The sequence below is a fragment of the Anabrus simplex genome, chromosome 3, assembly GCF_040414725.1.
Source record: "Anabrus simplex isolate iqAnaSimp1 chromosome 3, ASM4041472v1, whole genome shotgun sequence".
Taxonomy (NCBI): domain Eukaryota; kingdom Metazoa; phylum Arthropoda; class Insecta; order Orthoptera; family Tettigoniidae; genus Anabrus; species Anabrus simplex.
This window is the reverse complement of record NC_090267.1, coordinates 346221985-346240398: the sequence shown is the minus strand read 5'-3', so window position 1 is coordinate 346240398 and position 18414 is coordinate 346221985. Positions and strand designations below refer to the sequence as shown.

The 18414-nt window shown below is 38.1% G+C and overlaps 1 protein-coding gene across 1 annotated transcript in view; it reads right to left on the bottom strand.

Annotated features, from left to right (window-relative positions):
- Positions 1–18414, bottom strand: part of LOC136866805 (kinesin-like protein KIF20A) — a 430278-nt gene that overhangs the window by 77239 nt on the left and 334625 nt on the right. The window contains exon 24 of the mRNA XM_068226714.1: positions 7185–7253. Coding sequence (XP_068082815.1) covers positions 7185–7253 — 69 coding nt within the window. The remainder of the gene's footprint in view (positions 1–7184; positions 7254–18414) is intronic.

Genomic DNA, 18414 nt, shown 5'->3' with positions numbered 1-18414 from the left:
AAGCTATAAGTTTGCCATGCAAGGTAGTAATCGCGAAGATTACGTAATTGGGCCATACGTCACAAAGGAATGCACATATTAAATAAATTAGGCCATGATTTCGAAGTGTTTACATTTTACGAGCGTATATATATTCAAGAAGGCCGTGCACGTGACGGCAAAGATATTTATTCGACAAATTAAAGATGCCTAGATCACGGACCGAGACGGGGAATTGTCAAGGATCCATACGGCCGTGGTAAAATAATAGAAGGTTTTAATATTGTTAAAAGAAGAACAAGAAGCTGAATAATAAAAAATAAAAAAAATTCCGCAACGTAAAATCGAAATAAACTATCCTCACGAAATATAGTCAGTCTTCGTCTGGACAGAAGGAAGATATTATACAAGTTACTTGCTGGAGAGCTCGCGAAGTAAGAGAATATTCGCAAAACAGACATTCACAAAAGAATATCGTGAAGGGAGTTAGGAAATACCCTAACAGTAGTCGAAGTGGATATTCAAGTCCGTACAAGTAACCAAGTTAAATTTTACGAAGTATAAATTGATTAGCCGTATAGAAAAGAGAATATTTACAGGAATAACTTGCAAGAATTTAACTGTCAAGTTCTTACTAAAGATCAATATTGAAGTATTATTTTAAAACCTGACATTAATTACAAGCCTGAAATTTATTCTTGAGAGTATGGATATGAAACTAATGCATGGATTGGAAATGTTTCTTTCTGTTATGATCGACCGCAACATCATGATGCAAGGCTAAACGGAATATGGAGCCGACTGTCTGACGGAAGCCGCCCAGCTGTTACTGCTATCCCGAATCCCGAGTCACAACCAAATGGGGACGTAGCAGAGGAAGATGCCGTTCGACGCAGTCCCTAGATGACAACATCCAGTCCGAGGCCGACCATCTAACGTCAGTAATCACAAGATAAGTTCCAAAGAGATATTTATTTTCTTGAAATTGATATGTAGTAAATTTGTAATGATATTATAGAGTATATTTGGTACGGTATTTAACCTAGTTCTTCGTGATATAATCACAGACGTTATTATCTTCGAAATGAAATTGTCCATGTTGAGCTATTATTACTAGTAGGGGAATAGGTACTTCTTCCAGATTCTACAGTCTATGACATAATATAGGAATGCGTAAGGCAAAACCAGGAGAGATTTGGACTGTAATTTATAACTATTATGGGACGAAAACTTCATATTTTGAATGACGTAACCTTAAATATTCTTGAAGAAGATAGTTGATTTACGTATAACCTGAATATGTTTGCCGATTCGACGCAATGAAAAGTGAGTAGATATCAACTTATTTAATTTATATATGCATTTTATTATTAAGCTAGCATGTTTACGCGTATGATATATGAATTATAACCCAAAAGTGTACTATTATGGTAAAGTAATATGATGTTGGAATGATTTGCCGTCATGTTGGTGATGATATGTGTTTACATAGAGAATTTATGGTTTGATTGGCACATTAATGTGCAAACGTGTATAATTATTCGTCGTAATGTGTTTATGAGATTGAATTATATTATATGATGGTAATTAATGGTAGTAGATGGAGAGATAGATGTATTTATGAGTAGTTTTGACGGTAAATACGACGTAATATGAGCCGATGGTGATGATTACTATTTGCGGCAGAATAATAAAATGATTATGAATGGTATTTAGGGTTAATGGTACACGCGTACATTGCAAGACACCGCATATTTCATATAATTAGGTTACCTTACACTGTCTTCGGAAGAAATATCCAGGTAGGAAATATATGAAGGGAAACTTGTCGTCTTTATAATTAATTCATACCAACGTTGTTATAAATGTCATTGGAAGTTTGTTGTCAAGAATGAATTTTAATTCAAATAATAATCCCATAATTCAAAACCTTTACTGCAATTACGTTTAGGAGTTAACCAAATGCATTTCTACGGAATCAGGGATGCCTGATTAATAATTGCTAAACCCTAAAACATGTTTAGTACAATTTCTATTAGAAATACGATTATGATTGAACTTTGAACGATACCTACATTTATTTAAGGTGTTATTTGAATATTTTAATCTAATGATACTTTCGAGGAGACCAATATTTTTCAATTTAAGAACAAAATATATTTGAAATAGCCATTTTTGGGCCAAAATAATTTGGAACTTACTTGTGATTACTAACGTTAAGACGCCGAAAAGAGAGAATAATGAAATAATGTTGATATGATAGTTACGAAAATAAGCATTTTTTTTTCAAATCATTTTTTATTAATTTTTTTAATTACCAGTTGATTATGTATAAAAGTAACAAGAATTGTTGGACTTTACCTAATTAATGTTATTAAGAAATTTAATTAGGATTAGGGACTCAGACTTATTTTTCAACCAAAAGATTTCTTTATTATAGAAGAAGAAGAAGATAATTGATAATGATAAATATTATTTTCCTTTGTGATTCCGGAATCAAGAAATAAAATATAGATTTTCTAATTTAGAGGTTATTATTTTAGGAGATAGGCAGATATTATTAGGATTAGGTGATCTTGATTTAATTCATTAAAAAAAAAAAATATTTTTTTAAATTTTTTTTCATTTATATTCGGATGACTGGACTTGGAAAACATAATAATGATTTTGGATAATGAATGGTATCGAGAATAATTTGTTGATGTTGAGATGTGGTGCCTCAGTTGACCTCACGTTAAAATAGTATTTTTTTTTGAAAAAGTAATTTCATTATCCCTGAGAGGTGTCACCAGGCAAAGTTAGGATTACCATATCGTATATATTCCGATAGGAGAATTCTAAGTTACGATTCCGCTAGATTTCCTTGAGGCAATAACTGCGAATATAATGAATATTTGAACTTAGCCAACGACACTCAGCATCAAATTAATAATGCACTCATCCATTAGATGATCTATTAGGATGATGGGAGATCGAGGGGAAAAATAGCCGGAGCAATTGCTACCCAAGTTAATGTCCATATTAAAAATGATCGCCCAATATGGTGCAAGCATGAAACTACCCCTCAGGATGGTGCAGATAATATGTCATAATCGTCAAATAATTATCATGTTTTTAGAATCCAATATTATCACAAATATAGTCAAATAACAGGATACTACATTTTATATTGTAATAGTGTTTAACAATCTCCAATACATTTTAAACGACAGTTTTTAACAGCATTCATAAATTATTTCCAATCAGGTACCTGATCTATCCTAAGATAAAAAATGTGGCTGATGATGCCTACTATTGATAGGCGAAACATGTACCATATAATATATTAATTTCATGTTAACAACTTTCATAAGGGCAATGTCCTCATAAATTATTTCCAATCAGGTACCTGATCTATCCTAAGGTGAAAAATGTGGCTGATGATGCCTACTATTGATAGGCGAAACATGTACCATATAATATATTAATTTCATGTTAACAACTTTCATAAGGGCAATGTCCTCATTTTAAAAATTGTATTGTATTGTATTGTATTGAATAGGTGGATGAATAATAAGACATTCAAGTGTTATTTAACATAAGAGACGGCAGACGAGCGGTGGGCGATAAAATGTCATGTCGGGTCTACCCCGACATGCGACCGGAACAGGAATATCGTAACGCTTGACTATCAGTGTTGCCAACCCTCAAATATTTTCTCCGCTAAATTTTAGATTAAAATCTGCCAAATTCTGCTAAATTTCGAACTGAAGCAAAATAGCACATACCAGCTGTTTTAATAGAGGAGATTATCTCAACACTCGCCAGTTTCAGAACAGGAGGTCATCATCTTTCCTTCCCAGCACTGTATCATCTGAAGCAGAAGTGCTGGGTTGAGGTCCTGTGGTTTCATAGGAAGCCACATGGTACTATTCCTTTTCAAAATACATGCTGACAGTTCACAGTAGCAAAGCACATACGGAATTTTCAAATCTATTTCGAAAGTTATTTTCACTTTAATTACTGTTTTCATTGTTTATGATAAGTTTACAATAAGTGCGGAAAGAAATAATGTCAAATAATTTTGCATTCTTATGGCACTGCCAATAGATGCATCGTCCGTGGTTGGGATCACTGGGAAGCTCAACCATCTAGTCTTTTAAAGTGTAATTATTTAACCAGTCTTTGCGAAATATCTGACTGTACTTTTCAACCTTTTCTTTCGATATCAAACACGACAGTATCCGGCTGATCAAGAGTAGAGTAATGTTTGCAACAAATTCTGACTGAGGCTGTGGGCCAGAGGTGGTCTAGAAAACGAGTGGTAGTATGCAGCATAACTTCAATACAACGGTATTAACTAGACTATGATATCATAGTAAGTTCTAGATTACTTTTTCTACTGGTGATGAAAGTTCATGAGCCAGCCCCGTGGTGTAGGGGTAGCGTGCCTGCCTCTCGCCTGGAGTCCCTGGGTTCGATTCCCGGCCAGGTCAGGGATTTTTCTCTCGACCTGAGGGCTGGTTCGAGGTTCACTCAGCCTACGTGATTAGAATTGAGGAGCTTCCGACTAGCTGAAACTTGAGATGCTGATTCTGTGGAATACAGGGGGGGAGCCAGAATGTTAACACCCAGGAAGGTATTTATCAATGGCTTTAGAATTTTTATCATCAATGGAATCATAATGAAAATAGTATGTTAATGTCATTAAGTAGGATTTAAACTTTTGCACATCAGAAGTATAAATGTTGGATGCGAGAGGGGATATGCACAACAATAACAAAGAGGGCTGACTGTTTGTCTGTCTGATAGGGAGCCAGAGAAGATTGCCAGACACTATGACGTGTAGATTCCATTGTTCTTGTCTGGCTCTGTGGCTAAATGGTTAGCGTGCTGGCCTTTGGTTGCAAGGGTCCTGGGTTCGATTCCCCGCAGGGTCAGGAACTTTAACCATCATTGGTTGATTCCGCTGGCACGGAGACTGGGTGTATGTATCGTCTATGTCATCATTTCATCCTCATCACGATGTGGAGGTCGCCTAGGGGCTTCAAATCGAAAGACCTGCACCTGCCGAGCCAAACTTGTCCCCGGACACTCCCGGCGCTAAAAGCCATATGCCATTTCATTCTTTCCATTGTTCTTGCTCACAGACAGTGGCACATGGTGATGGGAAGGAATGCCACAATCTGTCCAGAGACAGAGAGTGACCACTCAAACTACTAATAGCGGATTCAGTTATTACAAGAATTGGCCATTCATTCGCGTCCAGGACTTACTAATGTAAGGGAAATGTTCAATCATAGCCCGACTTAAACAGCAATTCAGGCAGGTCAAGAAAGCTGGCACACAAGGTCCGTGTTACAGAAAGAATTGCATTTCCACCCATGGAAAGCCCATCACATGCAGCAGCTGACACCAGAAGCCTGTGACTACAGAATGGAGCATAGAGTTGATACTTGAGTGGCCTGAACTGTTTCAAAACATCCTCTGGAGTGATGAGGCTACATTCCATATGGGAGCTGTCATCAATCGACACAATTGTCTCTTCTTACAAAATTGTACAATTGTATTGATAATTGAACCCCTATTTTTTGACACAATAGTTGATGGTGCCATTTACAGGGACATTGTGCAACAATTTGTGGCATTTTGGAAGACGATGAGCACCACTGCTGGTTCCAGTAAGATGGCGCCACTTGGCACACTGCTAGCGCGACCTTGGCAATGCTGCAAGATTTTTCGATGAATGAGTAATCAAGAAATTTGTGGCCTCCTCATTAGCCAGATGTAACCTCTCCAGACTTTCTTGTGTGGTGGAATTGAAAAGATAAAATGTACAGAGATAATCCATATTCCTTACATGATTTCAAAGAAGCAATTTCTAAGCATATTGGAGAAATAACATAAGCAACTTTGAGAAAAGTGTCACAAAACGTGTAAATTTGTGCCTGCCAGAAAATGGTCACTGTCAACATCTCTTCTGAAATAGAACTATGGAAAATCAATGGGCAGGAAGCAGGTTAGTGTTATGCCTGAAAATTTATTACTCTCAGCACTTGCAAAATACTTTTGCTGGAGTTTTATATATATATATAAAAGTTCTTCATTTGAAGGTATGTTAGAACTATTAGGTATAGTTAATCTTAAAAAAAAAACAACCCGAGTTCAGTGACTTTACAAATACCGTGTATATGATTAAGAAGTAGGGTAATATGATATACATTAAGTGTATGCGCAGCTGGATAGATAGAACAATCAAGACTGAGGTGGTATGATCATGTGAAAAGAATGGGAGGAATGAGTCAATGCTTGAATCACAGGATAGAGGGAAGAGACCGAGATGTAAATGCAGGAAACAATGAGGACAAAAAATTGAACAAGACCTAAAGAAAAGTGTGGCTAACTTTCATAAAGTCTTTGATGAAGAATGGTGGAAAGACAGGCAGGCAGAAATGCAAATCAATGATCCACAATCCAGTCCAAGATTAAACTGGACAAGGGGAACGATGATGGTATATGTGTGTCCAACCCTTGTCCTGTTTGTCTTCGTAGAGAGTTTTTACAACTGATGTCGACCTCATCAGAGGAGTTAATGAGATGCAATGAATGACATGCTATAATCGACGGCTTGATATATTAACATCGTAATTTTTCCCCTGTACAAACATAACTACAGTTACAATTCTAAATTGTGCTATCGATCTCTCAGGAAGATGTATTAATCCTGTCAAGATTGGGGCGCTGGAAATACCATTTTTTATACAGCTATAGCGATGACCGAACCTCATTTTGGGAATCTTTGGTCTTATGATGTCAATACTTGGAGCTGTCAATATGATAGTAGGAAGGGAAAGGGTGAAACCTGGCGCAGGCACATAGCCTACTCCTGTCAAACATAACCAAGGGGTCAGCTCAAGACTTAAAACCCTCATTCTGCAGACCACTGACTATCAACAGTGTCATATGACCACACTGTTGGGGAGGTTTAGAATTGAATCCAGGCTTATAGTACACAATGTAGTGATTAGAAATTGTATACCACCAACTCTCCTACCCTCCCAGCCAACATTCTGATGGTGAAAATTATATCCATCTACAAAACTCGAAGCGCCTAACCATGGTGTCAGATCATATAGATTTGACACCAACATTTCATGGTTGATTTGATTTGATTTGATGAAATTTAGACTTGATAGATAATTTTCATAAAATAATGCATTTCATACCTCAGCCTTATATTTCTTCAGTTCATCTTTTAGCTCCATTATCTCCTCCTTGAGCTTGCCATTTTGTGCCTGTGGAAAAAGGAGAAAATTAATCTTCATGTCAAGGTATACACTGCCATAGGTTAATGACAATCTAATTACAATGCAGGTACCATTACTGAACAGTACATCAATGTCAAGAAAATCTCTGAATTTGCATAATGGGAAACAGGAGTTTGAATTTTCTTTTACCATTTTAAATCCTCAAACACAGCAACAAATTCCTGTACCAATAGAAAAACTTGTACCATTTGGAAATTGACAAAGTCTTGGAAAGTAACATATCTCTACAGATGTCCTTATTCAACTTGTATTCGGCAGAAGAAAGCAGTCTGCTGTGCTACAGCAGTAGCGAATAAATATTTAGTAGCACAAGGAGGGTAACCAGACGTCCTCTTTTATCCGGACATGTCCTTTTCACACCAATGTCCAGGGTCAGGGTGGATTATGTTAAAAATCCGCTTATTTTGGGATAATCTGTTTTACTATGTTTTTACAAGCATTCTTCATTAAACGACGGCATCATCGACATCTATTGAAACACAGAAATGTGATTAGGGATATAGAGTACATGTGATTATTCTAAGCTTGCCTTGTATTGCAGTAGACTCTATTTAACCACTTCGTTTATTGAATGCTTCTCTCTCAGCAGTACACCGTGAGCTCACTGATGTGAGGTAAAGGTGTTACAGCTGACAACATAACAAGCGACACGTGATAACCAGGATATGAAGGACATAGTACTCATGAAATGATACTTTCCTCTGTTCTTGACTTACCTCCATCGACACATGCAATCCATTTAGGGTTTCCTGCTCTGGTTTCCGCATTCGCATTCGGGCTCTACTCCTAATGGACATTCGTTGATGTATTATTCATGTGCGGGTGTTGTTAATCATTTGATAATCATGTGCCCAGAAAGAAATTCAATACTTCTAAACATCAAACTGAATCCACTGCTACAGATTACAGAAACGCAATCTCAAACAAATTGGCTAGTCATCCAGTCAGCAGTGATAGTACAAATCAGGAGTGGGCCATGTTTCACAAGGTCATTACGGAGTCAGCTGAGGAAACAATTGGATTTGTGAGGTAAAAAAGACAAGACTGATTTGATGAAAATAATGAAGAAATTAAGTGTCTGATCAATGCCAAACGCGAAGCCCATCTATCCTTCCTTGAAGATCTGTCTTCCAATGTGAAGAAATCACACTTCTTAGAACTTGAAGGAAAATGTCAGGCAATATTCGACTGCACTTCGCTCACTGCCGAATTTGACTTTAGTCAACGACTTCAGAATGTTATTACCATGTGATGCCATGTTCGACTTGAGTGGAAAAGGAGGGAAAATAGCTTTTGTACTTGTCTATGCATGTTGCTGCCTAGTGGCGGACCAAAGAATGTCGGTTTTAAATAGCGCGAGTTTCCCTGGGTCACGCCGTTCTTCCCGCCCGCTAGTGCATTGTTCGTACGTCGCATCGTTTGTGTGTGAAAGTGGGTGTATCTTAATCACGTATAAGTTTTAAAATCGTAATTTACAGTGCACAAGGTGACTTCAGGACATAATGAGTGCACAGCCGAAGAAAAGGAAACCCAAGGACGACATTTATAAGTGGCTTTCCAGAAGTACGTCAGACAGACAAGGAGAACGATGATGATTTTCCGTGACGTGAATAGTGGATCAGAGTTCGAAGTCGGTGATAGTGATGATGGCAGTAGTAAAAAAAGTAAACTCGTGTCCTCATCCTGAGGTGGTGCAGTTCTTTTTTCAGGCACACCCCCATTGAGGTGAGCTGCATGTACCATTTCAACCACGTACCAGGCCTCCTGACATTCTAAAATTTCTGGTGGTACTGGGAATCGAACCTGGACCCCTGAGGACGGCAGCTAATAACACAAACTGTTAAGCTACGGAGGCGGATGAGGCAGTAGTGAGACTGGCAGTGAGTCTGGTGACGCTACGGATAGTCCTAGGTTCGTTGTGTCTGGTGCATGGAACGAAAGTTCAAATAAATACCTACCATCGATTTACAAGAAAACAACTTACAATTATTTTGGTTTAGTTTCTGCAGTGTATTTATATAGTGTGTAAATATTTATCTCTGTGAACAGAACAGACTAATTCAGGAGTTGGTAGAAAGTAGAATTCAAAGGTTTGGAATTATTTCTGAACGATAGCTTTATAATTTTTGTATAATTTCTATTGTTTTTTTTGCAGTGTATACACAGTGTTTCCTTCCATAGTGTCACATATGTCACCATATTACTTTTAGTGTTGTAGGGTATTTCTGTGAACATGAACACCAACAGTACCCAGTAATTATTTCACAAAATACATTTTTTACAATTTGTTTTTTACAGTGTAATCATCGGGTGTGAATATTCTCAAAAGATTAATTTTCTATGATTTCTAATATTCATTTGATAAGCAAATCAAGTAATTTGTCTTATTTGATTCACTTTTCATCGCTTAGTTCCATATTTTTAGAGTACAATAATTGTACTCCATAATTATAGTATATTTTTTTGTATACAGTAGAACCCCACTTAACCTAACTTTGCTTAACCAAAATGCTCATGCAAAATTGGATTTTAATATTTTGTTTTTGCCCTCTCGTTCTTAGCCGTCGATGTTAGCAATTCTCTTGCTATATGTGCCGAGAGCTACTAGGCAAACCCTACTTTTATATTATGACTAATGCCAGAATGCATGTGTAGCATAAAAACCAAACAGTTTCTTACACTCTAGTTTGTTCCATGATCCATTTTTTTCTTGAACAAGCAGGAATTATTATTATTATTATTATTATTACTGTATCATTCGTTATGAAGATTATGTTGACAGTGGTTAACGTTGCTTCATTTTGGGGAGTTTCGTCTTGTTGATTTTTCGGACCATATCGGAGCTTCTGTTAGGAAACCAGGGAAGTACAGCGACCCTTCTCCATTCATATTTTTCTTTCACCCAAGGTCGTTCCACTGGCCTTGCAGTTCTATACTGTAGTTCCAATGCTTTTCTTACCCCATTGCTACATGAACTACTTGCTCATAACAGTACAGTATCGTATCCTACCAATGCTGTCCCAGGCATCTGGACTGGGTTCTTTCGAAAGAGAGTAGCAAGGGTACAGTATACAATAATCAGCTGTGTTAAAAGTACAGTGGCAAGTGCGCGCTTATTTAATGATATCAACTAAACGAAAACGCATTGTTGTAAAAAATAATAATATTAATAATAATAATAATAATAATGAAGCAATGAGATAGGTGGAAAATGGTGCGATATTGCGAAATGATGTTGCGAATTATGGATTTGGTGTATCAATGGTGACGGATTTATATTATTAACATTTAATGTTAAAATACTGTGTGCACATAGTTTATTGCATTTTTATTTCGACATTTAAATTCCAAAAATATTTACCACGTGTCATCCGAGAAAACGCATCACCAAACCCCTTTATTTCGAATAAACGGGGTTCTACTGCAATTGGTAATGTTTTTTTGTAGTGTATATATTCAGTGTATTTTCCTTGATGTCAGATATTTATGTTACATTAGTACTTCCTAGTTTTCTAGAGTAATTCTGTGAACAAGAACAGTCAGTCAGTTATTATTAACCACAGAAGTAAATTTTGTCATTTTCCATCTTTTTATTAGTGTACTTGTGCAGAATGTCAATATTATTCTCAAAATATTACTTTTAGGTAGTTTGTTACACTTATTTAAGAAGAAAATCATGTTTACGTAAAATTAAATATTCATTTTTCATTGCTTAATTGAGCGTTTTCACAGTAATGCTCCAAATTTTATTCGGCAGCATACGGGTTACAGAAATCAAGAAAAACTGGTGGCAACAAAAAGCTGAAGAACTGCAAAGACTAACTGATGCCCATGACCTGCAAAACATCTATGCCGGCATAAAGGAGATAAATGGTCCAATTCAATCTTCATTGGGGACATTGAAAACTGCTGACAACTCCCATCATTTTAAGTGATAATGGAGAAATTTAAGAGCACTGGAAGGAACATTTATCTGCGCTTCTAAATCGTGGCTCCGATGTTGCTGAGGACTTTCTTCATAATGTCCCTCACCAGCCCCAACAACCATGGATGGCAGTTCCACCCACATAGAGAGAATTTACCAAATCATTCAGTCAACTAAAACCAAGAAAGGCTCCTGGTATTGATATCTCCCTGGAACTGGTACAACATGGAGGTATACCCTTGAAGACTAGACCTTTCTTTAAAGTAATAAACTTCATGGTTGGGTTCCGTATTGAGTTAAGACTCAACTTAAAATGAATACAAGATTTATTGCTCCACCTTCTCAATACTTAAAATCATACAACGTTTAACAAAACATCACAATATGATAGTGTCAGGTACTAGTTTCGGTCCATATCCCGGACCATCATCAGCCAAGCCGAAATTGCAAGTAAAAGACAAACTAAATTAATATGGATGAACAAGAGGATGGATGGTAGTGGAATGACATACAAGTAAAAACCTTATACATAAGTTACAATAAATATGATCAGAATGTTAAAATTAACAAATGAATAAAATAATTGTGATGTCGTTTAAAATTTCTTGATTGCAAAGTCTAGGTTGGCGGTTGGACTCGTGTTGCACATTTAAATTCAAGTGAAGTCTTAGTTTTCTGGAAAGTTCTGAGGGCAAGTTCCACGATGGCGCAGAGGGTATTGTCCAATATGGCCAATATAGACTTGACGAGTTGAGAAAGCTGGACTTGTTCTATGTAGCTTAAGCAAATGCTGTGTTTAAAGGAAGTCTCAATTCAGTCGGAACCCAAAGAACCTGAAGAACAAAATTAGAATTAACTCGGAAAATCTGATAGAGAAAGTACTAAGGGTGTGTGTGTGTGTGTGTGTGTGTGAAATAACGAGTACTCACCTTGCACTTATTTGGAACGAGCTATTGGAAGGAGTGCAACAGACAGAGTGAGTGTTACGCAGCGTAGATCAGCAAGAGAGGAGAAGGGATGCAGAGGGGAAGGAGACAGGGAGGGAGGGAAGGGGGAAATGGTTCAGGGCGGGTTAGGAGAGAGGGAAGTTATTGGAATTTGAGATGGAAGGGGACCCTTAATTGATTTAAAGAAAGGTTTATTAACAGTTGATTTGTTTTTCCTATAACAGGAAATGAAAAGATCGAATAAAATGTTGGGTTTCTCGGTAATTTGAATTTCACTTGAATTTAAATGTGCAACACGAGTCCAACCGTCAACCTAGACTTTGGCATCAAGAAATTTTAAACGACATCACAATTATTTTATTCATTTGTTAATTTCAACATTCTGATCATCATCATCATCATCATCAGTTTTCCACTCCAGTTGCCCGGGTGTGGTTTACGAGCTCTCTCCTCTTCTGTCCATGTACCACTCTTCTCTCAGGATGACATCCCAGCCGACTCCTCTTGTTCCTATGTCCTCTTTCACTTGATCCAGCCATCTCTTCCTAGGTCTTCCTACCGGTCGTTCGTTTTCCGGCCACGACTGTGTGTAACCATTGTTTTGCTGTCCTTCCATCGTCCATTCGTTTGACATGGCCAAACCATTTCAAACGGGCCCTTGTCACTTTTTCATTCAGGGATGGGTACACACCAGCTTCCTCCCTTTTTCTTTCATTCCTTACCCTGTCCCTTTTTGTCTTCTGTACCATAGTTCGTAGGAACTTCATTTCTGCGGCTTGTAGTTTGCTATCCATTTGTTGGGTTGTTGTGCAGGTTTCTAGGCCATATGTTATTATGGGGGTGAAGTATGATTGGAATAGAATCTGCTTTGATCTTAAGGGAACTTGTTCATTCCAGAGGAGGTTCCGAACTTGATGGTAAAACTGAGCTGATTTTTGAATGCGGTTGTTAATCTCATGCTGTATTCTGTTATCACTTGAAATGATGCAACCAAGATATTTATATTGGTCTACTGTTTCAAGCTGTGTACCTTCCAGCATTATTTTCCGTTTCTTCTTCTGCCTGTTGACAGACATAGTAACAGTTTTCGATTTATTTATTGTTGATCCGTGTGCTTTCAAATGTTCATTCCAGGTGTTCAGCCTCTCTTGGACTTCCTTCTCTGTATTTCCCCAAATTACTACATCATCTGCAAATGCAAAAGCATTGATGTCCATATTGTTCTTCTGCTTAATTTCTTTCATGACTTCATCCATGACAGTGATAAAAAGTAAGGGTGAAAGGGTACTGCCTTGTTGCACTATTTTAGTGGTTTGGAACCAATCAGAATTACCATTTCCTATCTGTACACAACTGCAGCAGTCTTCGTAAAGCATTTTAACTTTCTGGATAAGCCCTTTGGGTACATTTTTCTTTCTTAAGCATTCCCATATAGTCTTCCTTGGAACACTATCAAATGCTTTTTCAAGATCCAAAAACACTAGTGTTAAGTCTTTGCCCTTCTCCCAATGCTTTTCTAACAGTATTCTAAGTGCAAATATGAGATCAGTAGTTGATCGGTGTTCTCTGAATCCATATTGTTCTTCCTGTAGTTGATCATATTTATTGTAACTTATGTATAAGGTTTTTACTTGTATGTCATTCCACTACCATCCATCCTCTTGTTCATCCATATTAATTTAGTTTGTTTTTTTCTTGCAATTTCGGCTTGCCTGATGATGGTCCGGGATATGGACCGAAACTAGTACCTGACACTATCATATTGTGATGTTTTGTTAAACGCTGTATGATTTTAAGTATTGAGAAGGTGGAGCAATAAATCTTGTATTCATTTTAAGTTAAGACTAGACCTTTCACACTCATCCTTCTGATGAAGTACCTGATGACTTGAAGAATGCCACCATCATCAATATCTTCAAGAAAGGCGATCGTAGCGTATGTGGGAACTACCGTGGTATATAGCTTTTGTCAACTGCAGGTAAAATTCTTGCAAGAATTCTATTAACACATTGACAACAGACCCCGAACGGAGGCTGCTACCCCATGTAGACCGGATTGTTCAAGCCTCCAAGAAATAAATTACACTGCTGCACTGAAACTACTGTAACTCAAAATATATCAAAGATATCGACCTGAAACTTGGAGCATGTAGTCACTAGATTGCATCGTAGACTGTATGTTGCGATACTTTTCAGAGCAATACCATTTGTGGCTCTATTTAATAGCCTCTCTAGGCACAGTGTAGTATGAATGCCGTATTTGTGCCATTCGTATACTCACTGTTTTCAAATATGCAAGGAATTTTCTTTCAGGATACTCCCCTTTTAGCGTTAGCCATTGAAATGTGAAATGTCGTATGGCTTTTAGTGCTGCGATATCCCAGGACGGGTTCGGCTCGCCAGGTGCAGGTCTCTCTATTTGACACCTGTAGGCGACCTGCGCGTTGTGATGAGGATGAAATGATGATGAAGACAACACATACACCCAGCCCCCAGGCCAATGGAATTAACCAATTAAGGTTAAAATCCCCGACCCAGCCGGGAATCGAACCCGGGACCCTCTGAACCGAAGGCTAGTATGCTGACCATTCAGCCAACGAGTCGGACAGTGTTAGCCAATAATCATTAGATATATCTATTTTAATGTCACTCGGTACCAATTATAACAGGTCTCTACATAATTAATCATACTTATCGGTAGCCGTCGGCAACTGAATACGCCGTGCCATGTTGACAGCCGTACCAGAGCTCCAGGGAACATCCTGACATATCCGACGTTATTTTGTAAAATACATGAAGGCTTAAAGAAAGAAAGAAAGAAAGAAAGAAAGATGCAGAGACAATTTATATTTCATGACTACACCATTTGGAACTCATAATCTCGACCACAATTTCATCAATAATCAAGGAAATACAAGGTGCATAAAAGCGAGAATTCTAGCAGCCCGTCACCTTGTGTTGGCTGTCACCTACTGTCAGTTGAGAATCGACTAGAATTCTCAAGGCTCATCACCCATGTGGCACATCAGACAGTGAATCTGCGTATACATTTTGAAATACTTGCCCTCATATGGGACACGTTGCCATGGGTGCGTCATCTAGTACAATGATAATCGGCACGTAAAAACATCCGTGTATATACAAAGTTTTCATGGCTACGAGGATAGCACAATAAAAAAACATAAGACACTAAAATCTATAATCCCTCTACTACATGATATGATTGAAAGTAGTTAAAATTAAAGCCAACAGATAGCACAACAAGCTACAAACGACGCCCGTGCGTAAAAATGGAGATATCTGGGACCCGCTGGCCAAAAGTACTACGAAAAACTCTGGGGGCCAGTCGTCAATGTAGTTTCTGAACCTCCAGAGGCACAACAGATATGATCTTCTGTGCTAGACAGTTCCAGGAAAAATGTAGAGAGCAACAGCAGCCTCTGTAATTAGTTTTCTATGATCTGGAAAAAGCCTTTGATTCAGTACTAAGATCTGCTATGTGGAAAGTATTGAGATATTTTGGATGTCATGAACGTTATGTGGAATTGGTTCAAGCTCTTCATGATGGCATGCCTGGATAGGTTCTTCATGGTAACTCAGTATCAGATTCGTTCCCAATCATTCATGGATTGAAACGAGGCTGTGTGCTTGCTCCTACACTCTTTGTACTGTACATGGCTGCCATGCTGCACGAATCATCTGCAAACAACTTAGGCATCGAGAGTAAGTTTCGTTTTGATGGAGGCCTATTCAATCTGGCAAGACTTCGCTCACAAAGACGTATTCCGGTTACCAGGGTGACAGAACTGCAGTATGCCGATGACACCGCATCTCCTGCTCTAACATCTGCAGGCTACAACAGTCAGTCAACTGCTTTAAAACTGCATGCAATCGCTTTGGTCTTGCCATTATTGCGGGGAAAAAAAGAAGAAAATGAAGGTACTTGCACAACCTGCCCCAGGGTTGACTCTGCTCGAGTTCTTAGACACGAAACTGGAGCAGTTTGATAACTTTTCCTATTTTGGTAGCACCTTGTCTAAACGGTGTACCTGTGAACAAGATGTTGATAAAAGAATCGGGGCTGCTCATGCAGCATTTGGACAGTTAATGCACAGAGTCTTCATGCGTAACGACATAAAACTGCATACCAAACTCATGATGTACAAAGCTGATGTCATTTCCATGCTACTGTATGGCTGCAAAATTGGGACACACTACCGTCATGATATTAAAATACTTGAGCGCTTCCACCAACAAAAAATGAGATACATCTTGAATATCAAGTGGGAGGTCTATGTGACCAACATGGAAGTTCTCAACAAAGTGCAGCTAAATAGCACCGAGGCGACAATCATCGCTCATCAACTGAGATGGTTAGGTCATGTTCACTGCGTGAGTGATGCCAGGTTTCCCTGCCAAATTATTTATGGTGAACTTTGCTCTGGCAGCAGACCTCATGGAGCTTCTCGTAAGCGTTTTAAGGACCAGCTGAAACACATCATGAAGACTGGTATAAATATACAGACATGGTAAGAATGTGCTGTGAAGCGCTCACTGTGGCGAAACTCTACATTTACTGCTGTCAACTTGTTTGAAAGAGAACGCCGCAGACTTCAAGAGGCCAAGCGACAAGCAAGAAAGTTCCATCAGTTACAACCCTGCCCTCCTGCATCCATTCAGTGTGATTTGTGTGCGCATTTGTTTTATGCCGAGATTGGTCTGTTTAGTCATCGCAAACACATCCATAAACTGAGTTGATCTGCTTACCTTATGCAGGAAGAAGTTATATACACTCGGATCGAGTTACAGCCGATGCTTTCTTAATCCAGTGGCAGATTTTTAAATCGGTACATACACATGCAGAATGTAAATTTACAGAGGTTTCTGCAAATAACTCTACAGCTTTTAAGACAGGCAGGAATGAATTTGAAGCGGAGTGCAAAGTTTGTGAAGTAGGAATGTACGTTTAAGTTTCAAATCTAGGTAAATGATATTTTGATCATTGCATGGCTGCATGTAGTTTCCTAACAAAATAGTTTGTAAAACAAACAAGGTAAGACATATTTATTTTACTAGGTAGCAAAGTTTAGGAACATCATATTGCAACTGAGAAACATAAGAAAAATTTCAAAGTTAAAGTTCAACATCTTTCGCTAAGGGCCAAGGGCATCCACACCAATATTCTGCTCTATCTTTTCTGTGTGAGAAAAGTTGAAGGGCTAATGCAATACTTCTTTGCAATCTCTCCTTTCTTTCCTGCTCTCTCCACTTCCAGAAATATTTCATATTTTTCTTTTGATCCATAATGGTGATGTAGAAAGCTTACAAGGCACATTCTACACATAATGCTTTACGAATGAAAGCATCATGAGATGTGAAATAGTAGTGCTCATTGGTTGTATGTAACCGTTGCGTTCCTACACACACCTGCTGCAGCACTGTATTCAACCACACAGTTTAGTAATGTCTGCAGATCATCAGCACTTGTTACAAGCAGAACAGTATAATCTGCATATCACAGATTACTTATTGTCATCCCATTAACAATGATACCCTCCTGTTTTCCTTCTAGTGCTTCTGAAAATACCCTTTCAGAGTAAATATTGAAGAAGAGTGGAGATAGAACAAAGCCTTAACTCACACCTTGCTTTATTTCTATAGCACAGGTGCTGTCAACCTGTCAACCCAATACAGGATGGCAATAATTTGGATAGCTATAACGTCCATGCCAATATCATGTAGGATATGCAGCAATGTTTCACAGGGTCGAAAGCTTTTTCATAATGAAACAAGCATATACATCCAGACATAGGGTGTGTCTAAAACTATGCACATCTGCACGCAAACCTACATCCTCTGCAATGCCTCTCTGGTGTCAAATCCATTATAGAAACCAAACTCGGTGCTACCTATTTATGATTCACATTTATGTACAGACGGTCCAGAAAAATGTAGACATATTGATAGTTAATATCTTTAGAACAAAATGACATATCGTTGTAATTATTTCATAGTACCGTTGTCCATTGTTTTCTCAACAGATTTTACTTTTACAATCTTGGCACGCGTTTTTCAGCAGATGACAGTGCAGCAAAGAATGAAGTAAGATTGTCGTTTAAGCAATGCAAGGCTGTATTGAAGTGGTACTGGAAGTATGAAAACATGGAGGTACAACAGCAATGGCGTAATGTGTACGGAACTCTACCGCCAACAGTACAACAATTTACCAGATTCGGGATAAATTTGAAGCTAACGGT